Genomic DNA, 20,345 nt, shown 5'->3' on the forward strand with positions numbered 1-20,345 from the left:
ATAATAAGCTGAGGAGAGTTGCACTGTTAAAAAATACAATCTTACAATTGGAACATGGGAATAAACATGTCTCAAAATATAATACAAAACATCCTCGTGCACTGAGATACTTCTAGTCCAGCAAGTCAAAGTTGTTTTGAGGATTTCCAGAGATGACATTTCTAGAGATTTTCGAGAACAAGTGAAATTACATACGAGGCTAACAGAATTATCTTACCCCACCGAGTCATTAACTTAAAACCACTAAATATAGAATTTGAACCTTTTCATCTTTGGTGCCCCCAGTGGTACTATCAAAAATGAATGGGCTGCACAAATTATGACTGGGGATTTATTTATTCTTTTTAAGATACAAAAGAAAAACAAACAAACTATCACCAGGAGCATACTTCACTGTGGCACCCTGGTGATTTTCTAAGTCTGATCTAAATTGTTTTCTCCCATGTGTCAAGAACAGGTGAAGAAAAAAAGTAATTTTGCCAAGATAATCTTTCCAATGTTCCTTAACTTATTTTTAAATCCGTGAAAACAGGTGAAAAGTTTTTTTTTTTTTTGCCAAATGAAAAAGAAAAGCTTTTGACCTGATCATTTTTACAACAAATTCCTAACATTTTTTTTTTTCACCTGGCAAAAATCTTTTTCACCCGTTTTCACTGATGAAAACAAAACTTAGACTTAGAAAGATTATCCTGGCAAAACAATTTATTCACCTTCTTTTAAGTGATAAACAGAGGAAAGAAAACAATTTAGATCAGACTTAGAGGACTGAATACCAGGATTTATTTTTCTCTCTTGCCTCTCGGGGGTTCCATAGTTGACAGATGATTAAATGACAAATTTATTTTCCACATGATTAATTTAGAATTTCATGATTTAAAATAAGACTGAGAATTTTTAAGATGGTGTTAAGATTGCTCGCTTTGCAACATCTACACTGGAGGCAAAGTGAATAAATGAACAAGGACATGCCAGAAAAAAAAAAACAGGAAACCAGATAAAGAGCCAAACTACTTTAAGTTGAGTGTGTTGTACCTCTGAGAGTCTAACAGGTCCCTGGGTCTGATGATGGCCTTGACCAGGGCGTCTGGCCGCACCGACCTCTGAGGCGATGTCTTGGGGCTGGAGTCTGACTCTCCGCTCTCCTCATCCCCCATGGCTTTAACGTAGCTGCTGCTCCGCATCCGACGACAAGGGATCTCGTCATCCTTCCCGCCGCCAGGGTAACCCCCCCACTCATCCTGGGGCACCTGGGTAGAACGGTGAGGGACAAAGACACACATACCAGTTGGTTTGTAGACGTATACGCAACATATCTGATGTAGTAGTTGTGATGTCGTGCTTTTGATGCATTCATTTTTAGATGAGATATAATTCTTGATCTCATCCATCGACTTAGCTGCTAAATGCTCCACTTTGGTCACCTAGTTCAGTTAATGCTAAAATGCCCTGTAGAGCCGAGCTAAACAGTAGAGTCAAGGTGATAATACTGTTTTACTCTCTCACAATACATTGTGTGTTGTCTGTATCTTTCTACCAACAGCACTGTGAGTAAAAACCCCTGATAGTACATCTTGAGAGTACATTATATTCCCACCTCTGCGTTGCTACAGCACAATGGCCATGCAATTTCAAGGATTATGAAAGTACTGAGATTTCTCTTAACTCTTGGATGTAAATGTAAATGAAGCAAACCAAGCATTAAATTCATAGAAACCCGTGTTATAACATTTTCCAGTGATGAAGCAATGTGCCACTTGATAGACACTTGAATGAACCCCCCTACCTCTGGCACAGTTAGTTCCATCCATTGAGCCACACAGGACCATTTTCATGATGAGTCAACTCACATTAAAACCTTCACACAGCTCCCACAGCTGCTCAGTATTTTAGCTTTTCTGTACTTTGGCCAGGTTACAAACTGCTGAAAACCTTGCCTGAAATGCCGTTATAAATTTGGCTGGGTTTTAATCATAATTACTGGCAAAAGAAAGCTTGAAAACAGAGAAGAGGAGCTATCTTTGCTCACCCTGTCGTAGCTATCGCATGTGGAAACCTGCCATCAAAACAAGCCAGGCAGTTTACATGCTGCAGTTTTCTTGCACTCGTTAAACCAGGTAATTGAGTGTCCAGACGTCACCATCACCATTATTCCATTCAGAGTGAGAGCAGGGTGTCTCACTTTGCGCTCGCTGCTCGTCTCTACTGCATGTGGAGTGGATATTTCACACTGAACAAGCAGCATCGCAGTGGTCTTAAAAAAAACCCAAAAAAACAGAGCATCTTGTATACCGGCGCTCTGGCAGCAGAGCACTAAATGGATGGTAATGCACTTCCACGTTAGTCTTGCATGCTCAGACGAGGGCACTCTCACTCCCACGCTGTCACATAGGGGCGCTTGGTCAGGACCCTTTCTGTGTCACCTCTTAATGCACTGGGTAACCCTTCAGTGTCACTTTTCAACATGCAGTCCAACAGACTTCAGATGTTCTCTGCTGCTTTGGAAGTTGATGCATAAATCAAGCAGATTGCAGCCCGTTGTCTGCTGATGTACTCTGGGCGAGAACGCATTATGGTTTCTCAAGCAGAGCACATGCAACTGTTGTAATAATAAAATACAAATACAGATCATGTAGAGCAAAGTTATTGCAAAGAAGAAATGTGATTTCATTATGGTACATGCCATTATACAACATGTAGAAATGTAATTATATGATCCTAATAGGTGACTTTATTGGAGATGGTGGTGTGGCCTATTAAAATCTGGTGGGCCAAGTTCACACACTCACGTAAATGAACAGAGGATGAATATTCACAAGCTCATTACACACAATATCACACTCTTTCTCTTTCTAACTCACACACACACACACACACACACACACACACACACACACACACACACACACACACACACACGCACACGCTCATTTTGCTTTAGTTAAATGGCACTACAGAGTTCAATTACTGTGGCAACAGCAGCTGAGTCAGGGTCTTAGCCTCTCTTACAAACAAACACACACAGATGACACAACAGCACACACATACAGAGATCCTCTACAGTCATACGGCAGCATACAAATGTCTCCCCGCTGCTCTTTCTCTCCTTTCGAGATTTACCGTGTTTCACTCTGCTGACGGTGTGCGATGGCCTGAAGCTTTAGCTGGACATGCATTTACATGGTCAATGATCTATACTCACAAAATATGACAATGTCAGTAATCATTAAATTCTATGTGGAAGCTGAAGGTTTCTCCGATGCCGTAGCCATCCGTCACTTTAACATTCTGGCAGCCGGATCAGCCCCGGCGCAGAGCCAATCCACTCAGCTCGAGATTTCATTAAGTTCAATTTGACTTGGGTCTATATTTCTTTGATTTTACAGTAACTCTGCAGTCAAGACGAGTTTCAAAATAGCCCCCTAAAACTATTAATTATTAAAATACTGCATTGGGATTATACTGATAATTCAGATTCTTTGTTTTTCTGAAAATTTCCTCTGCCAGTCAGTGACTAACTCACTACTCACAGGTTCACAGTGAACTGGGTGACAGTTGACTGGCTGTGGCAAATGTCATGAGGAGATAGGCTACATCCAAATGTCACTGATGCGTCAAACACATGACTCTGATCATTTTCTGATGCAAATGTCATCTTTTGGAAAAACAACAACTGAAATGTGCTTATTATTCGAAAGGAAATAAAATCTGAAATGATCCTTGCCAGAGAGAAAATGTTAACTGCAAACTATTCAGACATAAAATCCATCTGCAGCTCTAAAGGTATCTGCTCGTTGTAGTTACACCCTGAAAAAAATGAAAGATTTCCTAGTGACACTAATTCTTCTGACCTTTGGCATCAATGCATGCCCACCCACAGTTACTGTTCCAACAAGTGTTGCATCAAATCAAAATGGCTTGAATAATTGATCAATTATGGCTTCATTACAACCCACTCTTTGTTAAACACAGAGACTGCTGGATCAAAGCTGCCTTTGACTCTTATGTTTCATCTGTTGTGAAGTTAGCATAGGGGAAGACATGACTGATGGGGATTGTGGTGTGTCCTCTAAGTCTTTAAAGTTCAGAAGCAGATTTCACTGCAGAGCTGTGGTGTTACGTCATTACAAAATGCACTGGTGATTGTATATGTCGCACAAAAACACTCTTCCTCAACAAAAGTCATACTTGAATACACACGTATGCAGAAAAAGGACATCAACATGCCTGCATGAATCAAGAACAAATAAATAAGTGATCTATTCTCTCCAAAACATGCACAGGCACGGACATGCATGCACTGATACATAACCTAACTGGATTCTACCCACAAACACAACACACACACACACACACACACACACATACACACACACACACACACACACACACACACACACACACACACACACACACACACACACACACACACACACACACACACACTCAACCACACAACCTGATAATAGTCATTCATCTCCCCTCCAAAGACAAGCATGCACCAGCTACCAAAATGGAGTCGATGGGTTAATTAAGTCTTGGAGGGGTTTGATATTTTTAGACGTCTAATTAATGAACGGAACGCCGGAGGACAGGCGCAAGCTGTGGTGAGATTTGTTTAATTTGGATTCACTGATAAACTGGATAGATTGTAGGGTGTCTCCCAATGAAGATTAAAAAAAAAAAAAAAAAAAAAAACGGGCCGAGCAGCAGCGCGCTCGTATTGACGACTGTGAAAACACACGGTGTTTCCCAGCATGCTCAGTGGAGCTGGAATGCAGACTTTCTTTCACCTTGACCTGAAGAGCCCACCAAGGTAAGACACGGGATTCAGAGGTAATCATGCATCCACAGGCTCACTGCCATGTGCAATTATTTGATGCATTCTCAGGGACGTTTTGATGGTTCCGTTGTTCCTAAATAAATGTGACAGGTCCTGTTCCGTTCTACGGCATATTTTGTGGCCGTGATGTAAAAGCCCCTTGTGAACATGGGCTGAGGTTTGTGGGAGCTGTGTGAAAATTCACAGCTCAAGTGTGAAGATTCATATTCAGCCCTTTAACTAATTGGATTCTGTTCAATAAAGAACAGACATGAATTAGGGAAAATTATGTTTTCAAGTGATGAAAGTGGGGTATGACCTCAGCTCTTTACACAGTTTTAGGATTTCAACTTTGCCACTAAATAACGTTTTTGAAATGGCTCACAGACATCAGGATTATCCAGACATTGGCATATTAGCTTTGTGTGTCTACATTTACTTTGATCTTGGACTCTATAGGAGGCCACACTGAGCATGATGTGTATGTGTGTGTGTGTGTGTGTGTGTGTGTGTGTGTGTGTGTGTGTGCTGGGTCTTGGAGCTAGCCAGGCCTCAGCCAATGCTCCTGCAGTGCAGCAGTGCATTTCATTGATTAACTCTGCGGCTCTATCTATACACAGCGCCTCTCCCACTAAGAAACCTAAGTCACTGCCATTAAGTAAAGAAATAGAGTGGGATAGACAGAGAGAGAGAGAAAAGAGAGAGAGAGAGAGAGAGAGAGAGAGGCAGGATGGATGGGACGTAATGTAGAGAAATGGCTGAGAGAGAGGAAGGAAGAAAGAGTGTTAGAGAACTCTTAAGGTTCAGTCATAAGAAATCCCACCCACCAGCCTGCAGCCCCTCATTTCCTCCCACAAGATTGCATGGATATGCTGTGTGTGTTAGAACAGGTGTTTTCTTTTGTCTCTCTCTCTCTGTCTCCTCTTCCCGCCTCACAGGGGAGAATGAATACACAGAATCCTTACAAGCTGACTGACTGAACATCTACCATACGCCCACCACAGACTCTTCATCTCTCGGCCTTTCTTTTTCTCGTGTATACGCCCACAGATGCAACATTCAGAAGTCTGTATGGTAATCTTGTCTCCATGTTGTTTATTTATTGACACCTCATACTATCAGATGTTGGCATGTGTAAATAGATGCTGCTCAGCGATAAAAGGACAAGGAGGCAGTGTGTGTGAAAAATCTAAGTATGCCACTTTCATAATGTTGTGCTTTTCATTCAAATATTGCTACTCCAAGCAAAAGCAATAGCATGAAGATATACGTAGGGACAACAGTACTTTACACTAAATGCTAACTTTAGCATTTGAACATGCTCCACATGCTAACATGCTGGTATTTAGCAGATATATTGTTTTCCCCCTTGATACGATTCGTTCGGTCAGGAGTGAAAACAGTGATCGCACTTGGGTGCGGGCCAAAACAATTGCACCAAGACCATTTCGAGGAGGGGTCCTTGGTCCCAAACGAACTCTGAAGTGGCTTGTTTTTGGTGTGAAAGAGTTCTGAACTCGATTCGACCCCAGTAGCAGGTGAACTCACAAGTTTGAGCTGGTTCCCGTAACCTTCTTCCTGTGTTTACTTTCCTGCTCCAGCCTGACAATCTGACCAATGAGCAGACTGAACGTTCTCACGTGGTTTGTAATGATGCATTTTTCTCTGTGTGAAAGCAAACCGAACCAGGGGGAAAATGCAAGTTTACAAACTCATCAACTGAATCGGACAAGAGCAAAGCATGTTTAGCACGTTAACATTTGCTTTTGAGCACTAAAGAGAAAATATAGCTAATACTGATAGGAATGGCTTTCCACTGTTGAGAAATTTCAGTCTTAATCACAAATGTCGACCTCACAGTGACACTAGAGTGTCAGATCATTAGGATTTATCTTCTGGGCACCATGAATGCCTGTACAAAGTCTAGCCGCTATCTATTCAATAGTATGTGAGATATTTCAGTCTGGACCAAAGCCATCACTTATATCCTTGCCACTAGCATGGCTGGAAAAGTTGATTTCTTTTTAGTGGCTGGAGTCTGTTTTTGGTGGTGAGCTTTTCTGACTTATAACTGGGCAAATGAAGATGTAAAGTGGCTATGGGATGTTTCCAGTGCAGCTGCAATAAATGTTATTGACACCGGACAATAGGGAATCACAGGAGAATTAGAGGCAGATATTGGCTGGGGTAAACTGACTTTGATAAAATTACAACTTCTTCCTTCATCACAAAATAACTCCCAAGCATGAATCACGATCAACCCGATTTCTATAAAAACCAATGAGATTGAGATAGTTGATTTAAAAAATAAAAACTGACTGAGTCGAAACACATCAAGCCATTCACCCCAGAGAAGTGTCTCAAGACGCGAAGGAAGAACTAAGAAAAAAAGGGAAGAAACCTTGAGGAACAGACAAAGTGCAGCTCACAAAAGGAAATGTTTTCCAAGAAATCTAAAAAGTGTACAATACATTGTTGGATACATTTTGATGGCAGACGAAAGATAGGGGATGTGGTTGACCCATGCTGTGACAGCCCCACTTTTTTTTGTCTGCTTTGGTTCACGGCACCAGCAACAATCACCACACACCAACACTTGTACCAATCCGCACAGTACAAATACGACCGACACGTCTCATTGTTCAGTTAGCTAATTGCTTCAATAAGGTACCATTTACATTATAACTCTGTGTGTGGCCTCCCCTTTTGTTGTCAGCTTTGAGCCAGATGGAAACACCTGTGCATCTGTTCCCAGCCAGGTTTATTGGCTGGAGACAGATTAAATTGTAGTCACCCATTAACACAGCCAGAGAGACACAGACAAAGACAGAAAGGCAGGGAGACACTCGTCAGAAATGCATTCATGTGTCTCCGGTGAAATGGCTTAGTGGTTCCAGGGAGTTTTAAAGTAGAGCCCTCACTTTACTGGCAAATATAGTGAAGTTTCAGTAGTGACCAAAACAGAGGTTTAGCATATGCTTAAGTGGCCAAGATTTCTCCACAGGGTGACGGGTCTCAGTGTTAGGAGAGAGAGAAACTCAGGAATTTTTGGACGGTCTCTGTATTCTGTTTCATCCGATCGAACACCGACAGCGGTACAGACGCCTTCTGGTTCCCTCGGGTTGGATGCGTTCCAGCCACAGCTGTCTGGAGGGAGACCCCAGGCCAGACCCATTGGAGGGAACAGACCTTCCAGCAGGCCTGGCAGCACATGCAGCAGTTGGGGGGTGGGGGGGGGGGGGGATGCTGAGGAAAAGGATGCTCAGGCCAATTTCCAAGCATAATACTGTATCAAATTATGATATTGTAAAATATTACTATAGTAACTCCTGATATTTCTTTTTGCATTCCAAATAACAGGGAAGACGCTCGTCAGTTTGCTGCTGCAGGTGGTAACTTACTGGTCAAAGTTGAACACTGTCAGCATAATGTTCATAACAAATCTCCTCCCACTCTCTCTCGAGGGCTATCCTTGTCAAGCTCAGCAGGCAACGGGCTGACAGTGGAGGTTTGTCAGCTCATCATCATAAAAGCTTCACCCTGCCTCTCTTCCTTCAGCTGACATCTAGCTCGCATCGTCTTCTTTTGCACCTTTAACACCTGCGCAACACACACCTCACACATTCATGATGTTCTTTCCTCGCTGATGTTTCTTACTTGCGCACCCTAATTATCTGGTAACTTAATAAACCATATTTATTTGAAGTAGACCTCTTGTGTGAACTCCCTCCTTATTACAATAACGGTTAATTGCCATTAAACAAGAGGCTGTGAATCCTCATCTGCATTTCTCCAGCTGCTGGTGGCTAATGTGCTAGCAAAGAGGCGCCTACTTTTACAGCCAGCAGACACAGAAGACTTACATTCATTTTGTGTTTTTAGCCACCAACGGTATCCCAACATTCATTTCCCCATTTAGCTCTGTTCTTGTCCCCACCAACTCCACCAACAAAAAAATCTCTGGCTCCTCAGCTCGCTAGATTTTTGACACCAGCTGCTGCAGCTTTGTGTGTCTGCAGTCTGCTGCTAGAAAGATACTGTACATTGGGTTTAGTGGGAATTGGCTGCCTATGGGAGTAAACTACAAGCAGATATACAGTAATACATGTAAGAGAAGAAATACAATACAATAATGGTCAAGGGTTGCTCTATTTAAAACCTCTGCATTCTTCAAAGTCAACTCATGAGACCCTACAAGGTCAAACCTATGTCCTGGACTTTGTTTGCACCAAATGGCAAGAACTATTATTTTAAGGCTCTAATACAGTGAGGAATTCTGGGCAAGAAAATGCTACTAAAGCAGCAAATATGGGTCTTAAACCCCCCAAGAATTGTGATAGTTGGCCATAATTATTGATTTGGCTTGGGAAAGTGGCAGCACAGACAAAAAGGATATAGGAGAATGTGCTCAACAATTGACTATTAAATGGTTATAGCCTGACAATCTCCTTGTGGACTCCAAGAAAACTTGAGGGTTGAGATAATAAAATATGAATATGAGCAGATGCTTGCCGCCACGGTGGTAGCCACAAAGCCACCCTGTCGCCTCAGGCAGCAGAGACGAGTAACATTTATCTACAAACTGCTGTCTGATCCCGGAGTTCCTGGGACAAAATCTTACTAAGTAGTGGTTCATGGCCTGATAGCAATCTGGGAACGCCTTAATGAAAAAGTTTAGGGAACCCCTGTGTGTGTGTGTATGTGTGTGTGTGTGTGTGTGTGTGTGTGTGTGTGTGTGTCTGTGTGTGTGGAGGTGTGTGTTGCTGCAGCTTTCCGTCACAGTGCCAGTTTTGTTTCTGCTGCTTTGCACTTCCCTTTTGTATTTTAATCATCAGCCTTTCTCCCTCTCAAGCTCCACCTTTGGCAAGCCAACATGGCAATTAATTGGCTTATTAAATCCCTCCGCAATGCCCCATCAGCAAAACTATCAAAGACTAATCCTCCCTTTGTACTATAGTACTGTATGCTGGGAGAGAACCAGAGTAGCGTTTGCTGGAGCAGCTGACTTAATCACGGCTGAGAGCTGTCAGTAACACAAAGTTATTGTGCTGTGAAGTTGCGGGCTGGGTGAGAGGAAGGTGGGGGAGGGATGGATTACAGCTGTTGTGACAGTCCAGGTGTATTTACATATATAATTTAGGAGAGAGTGTGTGAGAGAAAGGGGCGATGGAGAGATCACGCCCCTCACACCCATACGTATGCCCATTGAAATTCATGCAGGTGAGCCTGTCGCTGATAGTAGATGAATGTTTTGCCACAATGACCTTCTTTCATTAATATCAAGCACACAGTCAGACTCACGAAAGATTGGCAAGATGTGTGCGTGTGTGTGTGTGCGTGTGTGTGTCTGTGTGTGTGTGTTGGGGAGGGCTAATCGGGGCTAATTTGTGGAATGACTTAGCCAGAGACAGAGAATGATGGCTAATGCCAGGTCTGATTCCCTAAGATTTGTCATTTCAGAGAAAGAGCAGCCAATATTAATCTATCTCTGTCTTCCCCAATGTCCAGTTAATCGATCTCTCACACAAGAGACACAAGAGTCAGTCACTCACACACACACACACACACACACACACACACACACACACACACACACATACACACACACACACACACCTGACGAAAGCACACGCATTAACATACAGACACCTCGGTAAGACATATCTTCGTGTTGGTGATCTCATACTTTTACAACACTTCAAAAGTTTTTCATTCCCTCTGTCATCAACCAAGGACGCAAACAAGGTGACTAGCACATCACTGAACCATCTGGCGTGCGATAAACAGACCGCACCGCACCCACACACACACACACACACACACACACACACACACACACACACACACACTCACACACACATATACATGGGCTCACTCACATATGGACACACATTCAGTACAGTACAGTGCAGACAGTTGTGTGTAATCCCAATTCAGCAGCAGCAGGAAAGTGAAAAGTTCTCAATGTGACCCGTCTGTGTGAGTATCATTCTTGACTATTGGCTCTATCTGTCTGCCGGATGGCTCCCGGTGAAGAGCAACAACAGTAACCACGGTGAGCAAAAATAGCCATCTCCTCTGCCTCCTGGAGTATCTCGACGCATCCGTTAAGGCCTCAGACCTCAGTGGTATACGCATCTCCAACTTTCTCTCCCTCTCTCCTTCCATACATCTTCCAGCTCTCCGAAAGGGCATTGATTCTCCTCCGGGGAGGGAAGATGTGTCACCCTGCGCAGATTGGATTGATAACGCTGGCCTAAATATAGCCCTGCGGCAGGAAGCGGGAGAGGAGGATATTTTTAGAAGTGTTTATAGTGCAATGACTCGGACTCTACCTCAGCTGAATGACCAAGTGGAAGTGGGGGGGGGGGGCACTAAACGCAGCAACTATCTCATTGAGAGATTACTGCACTTAGTGGGATTGTAAAAAATATTTGAGTGGATGAATGCATTGTCCAAAATTGATCATCAGTTATGTTTGAAAACACGGCAGTTAAAATTAGTACTCTAAAATATTTTTGGATGACGTGAGTTTAGATGGAATGCTTTCTTTGGCTCCATTGGCTGATTTGAGTAATGTATTGGCTTTCCCTTTATGTCAGTCTCTAATCCATACAACATACTCTCTACTCTAGGACTGAGTTCCCTTTCCCGATGCTCACTTTATTTTGGCTGCAGGCGGTACTTACATGATGATCAGATACCACATTGTTGAGCAGCGTTATTCCAAAATCTATTTTTCCCTGCTTGGATTTGCAATTTGGGATTTCCAAGCAGGCTTTCTTTTTTTCATATACCCTCCAGCATGCATATAAAACCCGTGAGACAAGATCTGTGAAAATTGCTGACTCACTTTGAATCGATCCCCACGGTGCTATGGGGTCTCCCGCAGAGCCGATCATGGGCCTGAGCTAAATGCTAACCTTTTTCAGAGCTGAGGCCTATGCAAAATCGAAGCCAACAACAAGGTAAAAATCAACAATGATCTCTGGTCTTTTATTCTCATACTGCCGACTCTTCCACTCCGGTGCAGATCATTTATGGATTTAATTGATTTGTCCTGCTGTGCGAGTCTCCTCTACTGCCAGCCACACGCTGAGCCACAGGACATGCTTACATTGTAATATCCAAGGCAGAGACAAACAAATAGCTGTCTTTTAGATCAATCAGAAATCCAGCTGTGGTGAGCAGCTTTTCTTCCTTGCGCATTGGACGACGCCTATAGAAAAAGAACGCTTTGTGTTGTACAATGCAGGCTTAAGTTTTGGGAGTAATGTTTTTCTCTGTGCTGCAGTGTGTCAAATCTTATAAATTTTACATTATGGTGAATGTACACTCTATCACTGTAGAGACTGAGAGATAAAACGAATGTTTACATCATCTCTTCATTTGCTTGACGCTATCAAATCAGATGTGGCTCCTTGCAAATCACCATCTTCTCCTTTCAACACATCCTCCAAGTACCCATCATTTAGCCACAGATCCATGCGTTTAAATGAACTAAATTTGTGTACCAGTCTGGGAATTTCCCCAATCAAGTGGCATTTATAGTAATGTGCATGTAGTTTTTGTTTATCAGTGAAATTAGACGCTGTAGTGTTTGACTGGGAAGCTTGCATACCCATGGGAACTGCTTGAGAGACACAACCTAAGTTACATAGAGCAAAATAAGATGAACTCACCTGTAGGTAGTGACAGGGCCTGAGGTTGGGCTTGAGGTCAGTGGGTGTCATGGGCTTCTCCAGGTTGAGTGATGACTTCCTGTAGGCCTCCTTGGCTTGACTGACCGTTAGCGTTGACCAGGAGCTCCTCTTCATGAACTTGCCCTCTGGCGCCATGCTTATGCTCTCGCAAGCTGAGCATTTGACGTCATTGTTACTCTTGGAGGTCTTTAGCGATAGGTCTCCTGCCAGGTGGCCGTGCATGGAGTCAGGGTAGCAGTGGCTGATGTGGTCCACAGGATGCCGCGACATGATGCTCGGTGTTCTGTACGTGCTGTCACTATCCAGGTTATCGTCCGAGCTCCACCAACCTCCAGAGCGCTGCTTGCCGCTGCCTTCAGATTTACGGTCTTTGCTCTTGCTGCGTTTGCTGTGTTTGTGGTGGCCTTGGTGGTGGTGATGGTGGTGGTGCGAGTCCCGGTGTGAGTCGCTTTTGGTGCCATTCATTTTGGAGGATCCTTCTAGAGAGTGCGACTTTGTGAAAAGCTTCTGCACCGAGTGAACTAAGTGGCGTATTCGCCCGGGGCTTTCATTGCGCTGCTCTGTAGTTGTGGTTGTGGTGGAGGTGCGTTGGTACTGCAATGTGTGGAAGCCATCCCGGTGCAGCGGCATCTGCTTTTCAAATTGGTCCAGGAGGTTTGCTGGGATTCGGTTCATTTTGCCGCTGCCACCGTGTGAGGATGAGCCACCGTCGTCTCTGGAGTCCCTGCCACCAGAAGTGTTTCCACCGCTGTCCCGTGAAGCGCTACCGTAGTGCATGCGGGGGAAAGTGCTACTAGAGATGGAGTGGTCAGTGGCCGACATGGACACCGGCATCACCATGCACTCAGAGTGGATGGAGCTCCGTGGGGAACAGCGGTGGTGACCCTCAAGGGGGCAGCTTTCAGTGGGGCTGAGAAGGTAGGAGGGGGGCCGTGAGTCGCCATGATGGAGGTGGTGGTCCAGGGAATGGTCGCATTCAGCCAGGCCGCAGGTGTGGGCTGAGGTGGGAGAGGTGAGCTGGAGCTGGGCAGGGCGGCCGCCAGAGAGACCCTTCATGTTCCTGGGTGGAGGGGAGTAGCTGTCCTCATCGAAGTACTGCGAGGGTGACCATGAATACTGCTGGTCTGCCAGCAAGACAGAAAGAGAATGTTAGATCACACCTGAGGTAAAAAAAGCATTGTTCCAGAAAAAGAAATGCATTTTCCACCTAATGATGAAGGGGACAAAAGCCTAGTAGCAAATCACATATCCTAAACAGGCTCGTTATTATCCACCATACTCTCACTCTCCACATCCACTTCCACAACAAATGACACACACACAAAAAAAAAAAACCTCATCTGTAATGTGAAAGTGAAATCAACAGATTGCACAGACAAAATCTCAGACGTCCTATTTTTTTTCCTCTGTTCAGGTCTCTGATGGCAGGGAAAAAAGAGAGAACGAAAGAAAGAGAAGGACAGGCGACAGGTAGGAGCCTGCATTGCCATTTATCCAATGCAAAGTGAAGTAATAGCCTATCACTCTGTGGTGCTGGTGTCATCCATCAAACCCCTGAGGAGAGCGCGTGAGCCTTATGGCCGGATAGACGTCCTTGGGAGGCGATCACCAAATGCACCCTCCCTCCTTTCCTTTCTGTTGGCCATGTAGTCTTAGATTAAAACTCAGTTGTGTGATCGGTCACCAAGGGCAGCCGTCCCAGCACTCTATTCCAATGTATTTAACTTCATCACAGGAAAGGTTTACTTTATCTTTATGCCTCACCCCCCTCTGCTTCCACTGTAATTACATTGCCCTTCCTTTGAAATGTGTCAGGACGGGGGTTAAAATTCCATGGGTGCTGTTATTGATGACACCATGAATACTATACTTGATCTTCTGGCTTAACATGACTTTATCTGGGAGACAATAAAATTGTGCAATAGATCCCTATGTAAGATAAATCCCAGTCTGATAGTCTTCAGCACTGCTTTTTCATTCATGAGGTTTGAACTAGGTAATGATTGCTCATTAAATTATGCCATATAATCAAAATGTAAAATCTTATTAATCATAAGCATGAGTTTGCATGAAAAATAATAATAATCATTTTGTCTTTCAATTGATTTGGTTTTCCTCATTACATTGTCCTCAATAAAAAGCTGAATAATAGAATAGTTGAAAAGCGTCTGCAGGTCATATTTCAAACTTATCTGCACCTTGTCTTGTGAAAGGAAACAAACAAACAAAGAAAGAACAACCTTCTCCAAGCTCGCTTGCCTGTCAATGATATGCTTCATAAACCCCCTGCACTTTCGCTCCCTCTGTAACCCCATAAAACGAAGGACAGTTTTTATGAGCTACGAAGAGAGAGAAGGAGAGGAGTTTTAGACCAAACTGTAGCACTTTCAAAGCACACCAGTGTTTTAACATATCAATAATTTCTTAAATATGAGCAAAACACCTAGGGCTCTATTCTAACACTCCAAAGTGCATGGTTTAATGCACATGGTGTAAGTGCATTTAGGGTGTGTCCATATCCACTGAGGGTACGTCCCATCTGCTAATTTAGCAAATTTTGCTTATTTTGAAAAAAAAAAAAGGCAGATGTGCCAGGCGCATGGTTCAAAAGAATTGTACTTAGACTCTTAATGAATCATGGGAGTGTTCTGGATGTAACTTGCAATAAACCAATCAGCGCGCCATCTCAAATTTTCATTTCTTAATGAAACTGTGGTGGGACAAATTTAGCTTTGTGCCGCTTCGTGCCGGGTGTAAGATAGGGCTCCTTGACTTAGGTTATTCAGGTGCTCCAATGAACAAAATTAGAAGCATTGATGAGTAATATACCAGGAGACAAGGACAACCTTGTGGCTGCACTTGTGATTTATACTGCTGGGCTGATGTTCTGATTAAATGTTATTGTCTATCTCATGCTGACGGTAGCCTTAGTGCTGCTGTTCCTCCAAATGAAGGCGGCATTACAGGTTAACATAACCGTCCTTCTTCCTTCCTGTTTTCTTTTCTCCTTACTAATGAGGACAAATCATTTTGTCTTTCTCAAAAATGCTCTTTGCATGGAACAGCTCGCTCTTTCTGTTAGTATTTTCTCCCAAGTATTTTCTCGTACTGTGGCCCACTAGTGTTCTTTAAAAGTGGACTCCACCAATTTAGAGCTGCTCTCATATAATACCGTCAGACTTTAGTAAACAGAGTTCAGTAACAAAGGATAAAAATCAGTGTAACAGAATCAGATATTGTTTTTTTTTTAATTCCATGCATTTTTCTTTCTTGTCAAAACCTGATTCTTGGTTTTGACAAGAAAGAAAAATGATCCACATTGCAACTCGCCCTCCGACAGTGTGATGCGGTCAGATATTCAGGTGTATTATGCCAGGTCTGGTAAGCTCATTTCTTTTACACCCCCAGATATTTTAATTTTTTAAACTTGTAATCTTCAGCCCCAACCAATGGTGACTCAACTAGATTGACTTGAGGCGATTTAGCAGACTGCATACAGCCACAAAAGCTTTATTCAACTTTTTTCCCCACATATGCAGTAGTGGGGAGTTCTTGGGGATGTTCTGCTTTAAGAGTTGTGCCATGAAAAAAGTCAGTCCCAAGGCTCTTTATATTTCTCATTGTAAAGATTTCAGCCCTGGGACAAAGGAAGAGAGCTCTACCATGGCGGTCAGGCAACTCTAAAGAGCAACCAGGAGTTGGAGATATGGATTACATCCCTCAGAATAATGACATATGTAGTAATATCTTAAACTTAAATAAAAAAAACAAAAACAAAGAAACTTAATAAATGAAATAATTAGACAGAAGTCTGTGAGTCACATTGCTGCAAAAATCATATAAAATTAAACATTAAATTAAATATTTCCATTGTTACAAAAACCACAAACAGATATTTTCAAGGGATAGCAACCACAATATACAAGATATGTAAAAATCAGTGATGATTTATATTCTGTCACACTTTGTATTGTCATGTCTGACTTTCCTTCCTCCCACTACTCCATCAGTAATGAATTTAAAACTAAATTTCTGTTGTCTCAAGACATTTTCCTACATTCAAATACTAAAGTGTAAGCATCACTGTGCAAGTTAGAAACCACACAGTGTGTGTGCTCTGTAAAAGTCCCCTGGGTCCTGTCACTGCACCGGTAAGATATTTATCATTGGGTGTGTTGAGGATTTTCCTATTTTGTCAAGAGCTCTGGGAAAGTCTCATATGTATACGCACACACTAACACAAGAAAACATCCAACATCATGAGAATGACTTACTATGCTGTTAGTGAATTGTGACTAAGGGTGGATGCTTCCTTTTCATCTCTCAAATTGGATCAAAATTTATTCCTTTCAAACTTATTTTTAATGAGGTCTAAGATCTCAACCCCTGAGGTGCAGCCGTGCTCTTCTGTTGCTGTCGTCCTCCATCTGTCGAGATGAAAACAAATTCTCGTTGTTTACCAGTCTTACATGAGGATGTCTACTTGGCAGCCTGATGTAAAATTAATCCAAGCTACTCTAAGCATGCATGAGGGGGAAAAGATAAGACATTTTTCCCTCAGGAGGAACTGTTTGTTGTGTGAGGCTGCACATAAACCGCGCTGAGAATGCCCATCAAAAATTTTACTACAGAGTGAAATTCAACAGGCCAAGTCAGGTGAACTTGCTTTGCCGAAGTCAGTCAAGTTCACCGCTCGCTTGTAATTGCAGCAAAAAGATGATGGTGCATTATTGATTGATGAGCGATGCTACGTTTCTGTCTGAAGTTATGTCACCATCTTACTCCAAGGCCTTTCTTTGACGGCTGACTATTCCTTGAGGTACCTCAGGGAGCTGCACTGAATAAATTATCTACCGGCAGAGTTGTGGCATTTCCTGGGATTATATGACAGATGACAGACTCATCCGCCCTCCATCTCTCTTTCTCCTTTTCACCTCTTCCTCTGCTGATACAGAATTGTACTTTAGCTGAAGGAAAGAAAAAAAAAAAAAAGTAGATGTGCGGTTCAAAAAGTAAGCCCTACAAAGTATTTCAAAGGTTATCTAATATTTACATATTTACAGACTGAAGGGAAAGCAGCTCTCTCAGTGAGCACGGATCCTTCTGGCAACTGCTCTGCAAACAGGGAGACAAGTATCTGTGACATCTGTGGACAGGCAGAGGGCTTGTTGTTTTTACACTGATACAAGCACCTGCCATCACATTATCGGCTTCCTGGCAAGGGTGCCAACTACTTAGATGGACTGCAAAGGATGGATGGTGAATTAGGAAACTGGATGACGATGAAATTTCAACGCGGCATGCAGTAGGGAGGCGACATTTCTTTAAATGTCGGGCTGTTGTGTTTTTAAATGTCGATGGAGGAATGAGAGAAATGATTACGCAGGTAAAAAGGAAGAAAATCAGATTTTTTTTTAATGAAAGGAAAAGGCAGGGATCCCTGACATTGTCTTCTTTGCGCTAAAGGCTAAACCAATTCACCGCACTCACAAACTTTTTCACTGCAATGACAAGAAGCCCTGCCTTGATAAACAGACATTTATCAAGAAATAAACCAATCACATTTGACTTAATATTTTGCAATCATCAAATCATGTCTGACTTAACACCTGAACCAATACGCTGTTCTATAATGTTGTCAGAGCCCCCTGGGCTGGACTTTGATAAACACACCGTATATGTGACACGGAAGGTGTGCAGGGAAGGGAAACAGAGTCAGAGGAAGAGGCTCATTTATTAAGGGCTTCTGTTTTGTGCTGCTGCTCCGCCCGCGTGCAGAGTGTGAGTAAAGGTCGTCTTGCTCCTTTTAACACATTAGCATTTAAATAGCATTATATCTGCGCTGAGTATCACTGACAGCTCCCACTCTTCCTCTGGCTCAGGCCCTAACTGGAGTTGAAAACAAAGTTAAAAGATAATAAAGCACTGGACTAGACTGAGAGATCAAAGGCATGCGACCTTCAGACTTGGCAGTGGTTTGAATGGTGGCTAGCCGCAGCACTATTTAAGAGAGGATTAGGATAAAGGCGACTGTAAGAGAGAGCCCCAGTGTTGAGGCAGCACATGAGAGACTTGTGATGACAGCCTTTAATGTTTTGCATCACAGAAAGAATCTGTCATTTCCAAGTTGCCTGGCATCAAACGCCCCGTTTCAGAGCTTTCGTTTGGTTGCTTAGTGGTCGTGCTCAAGTAAATTATTTATGAATCAGAGCAAACAATGGCTGGACTAGTCTTGTAAAGTGGCAGACAATCATATAAACATTAGAGGTTTAATCCTACCACTCATAAAATCCATTAATTACATACTGTACAAACGTCAAAGACAGGAAAAAGTCTTTTGCAAAGTATTTTAGTAGCAGTAACAAAAGAAAGGTGGAAATATGTTTTCCAATAAAAGACAGGCTTGTCCGGCTATGCCAGCAGCGTCCCTTCCAACTGGCCACAGTAAAGTCACACCCCTTATTTTCTGAGCAAAACAAATCGATCGATCTTATCCATCTCCCAAAGGTTAACTGCAGTCTCCCCAGAATTCTGGCCTTTCTTCAGAAAATCAAAGTAAGGGGAATTGTGTCCTCAACCCTCGGGGCAAATCAGAAATGGTCTGAGCTATTAGACTTGAGCAGGAGCCAATGGACAAAGAGGAGAAGTAGCAAGCCTGTCAGCTTTGCAAGCCTCATGATATCCACCATATCAAAACTAAGGCCTCGGCTAACAGCTTTGGCAGAAAATCCCGCTCACTTGTCCATCCAAGTGACAGCCCAGGACGATTAATGCATACATTTCAAGTGTCGGCCGTGAGCTGAAACCGAACCTGAAGCATTTTAATTGCTCATGCGATACTCAACTAACTGAGCTGTTTCAAACTGCCAGAGCAATTGGGAGCCAATTACTTGTCACTGATATTTTTCCTCATAGACCATCTGTCTCTGGCTGAGCGTGACACGTAAAATGCCAGGAGAAAAAAAAGTGTTGCTTTCATGTTCGATGCTATGACTGACACCTAATGCTGAGACATGAGATACAAAAGAGTCTGTGAAACGACCGGCTGAGTCAGCACTGCATGTGCTCTCACACTTACACAATGGGGGAGGACCTGCTCTCACTACTGGCCTTAAATCAAACTAGGAACTCATACTCGGGTGATTTAGAGAGGAGCCAGCGTCACATGAATCTATACAAAAAAGATCAGCAGTCCAAAAACACACATCTGTGAAATACCAAGTGACACGCTGCTATGGAAACACCTGATTAAATGTTCCATTGTAAAAAAGAGAGATGTCATAGTCAATAGCTCGAGACATGTGCGGATACTGGTATCCAGGCACATACACTGCATATTGCAAATGTCTCAGTATATTCTGGGAGTTCACACCACAACCTACTCTTTTTTTTTCAGAGGAAAAATACCTGTGGGAACAAGCATGTGTGCAAATCTGTGTGTCTGTGCGCACCTACCTTCTGCATACATCTACTCAACTCTACTTTGTTGCAGCTTGAAATGGTGTTAATACAGTATTATACTTATACGTTTTTAGCTGCATCGGCCTCTTTCTATTACTTTTCATGCTAAACTGGACACTTACTTCTACTTCCTATAAAGAAGCTTATACACATACAGTAAACACACACATAAAACCACTTGAGTGTATTAAGACTGGAAAGGGGAGATACTAAAAACAGAGGTGCAAATGATTCTGTACAGTTGGCATTGTGTTTTTCCACCTCAAAGATTGTGTGTGTTTAAGAGGAATTGTTTTTCAACGCACATCGAAACATATGCTGTGCCCCAAATATAGACTACACTGATTCTAAGCAGGTTTTTA

The 20,345-nt window shown here is 42.9% G+C and overlaps 1 protein-coding gene across 1 annotated transcript in view; it reads right to left on the reverse strand.

Moving 5' to 3' along the window:
* dlgap2 (DLG associated protein 2) overlaps nt 1-20,345 on the reverse strand; it is a 161,906-nt gene that overhangs the window by 35,697 nt on the left and 105,864 nt on the right. The window contains 2 exon segments of the mRNA XM_022751077.1: nt 1,033-1,247; nt 12,502-13,646. Of these exon segments, the coding sequence (XP_022606798.1) occupies nt 1,033-1,247; nt 12,502-13,646 (1,360 nt within the window).

Source organism: Seriola dumerili, unplaced genomic scaffold (assembly GCF_002260705.1).
Source record: "Seriola dumerili isolate Sdu_G_001 unplaced genomic scaffold, Sdu_1.0 BDQW01000149.1, whole genome shotgun sequence".
Lineage (NCBI taxonomy): Eukaryota > Metazoa > Chordata > Actinopteri > Carangiformes > Carangidae > Seriola > Seriola dumerili.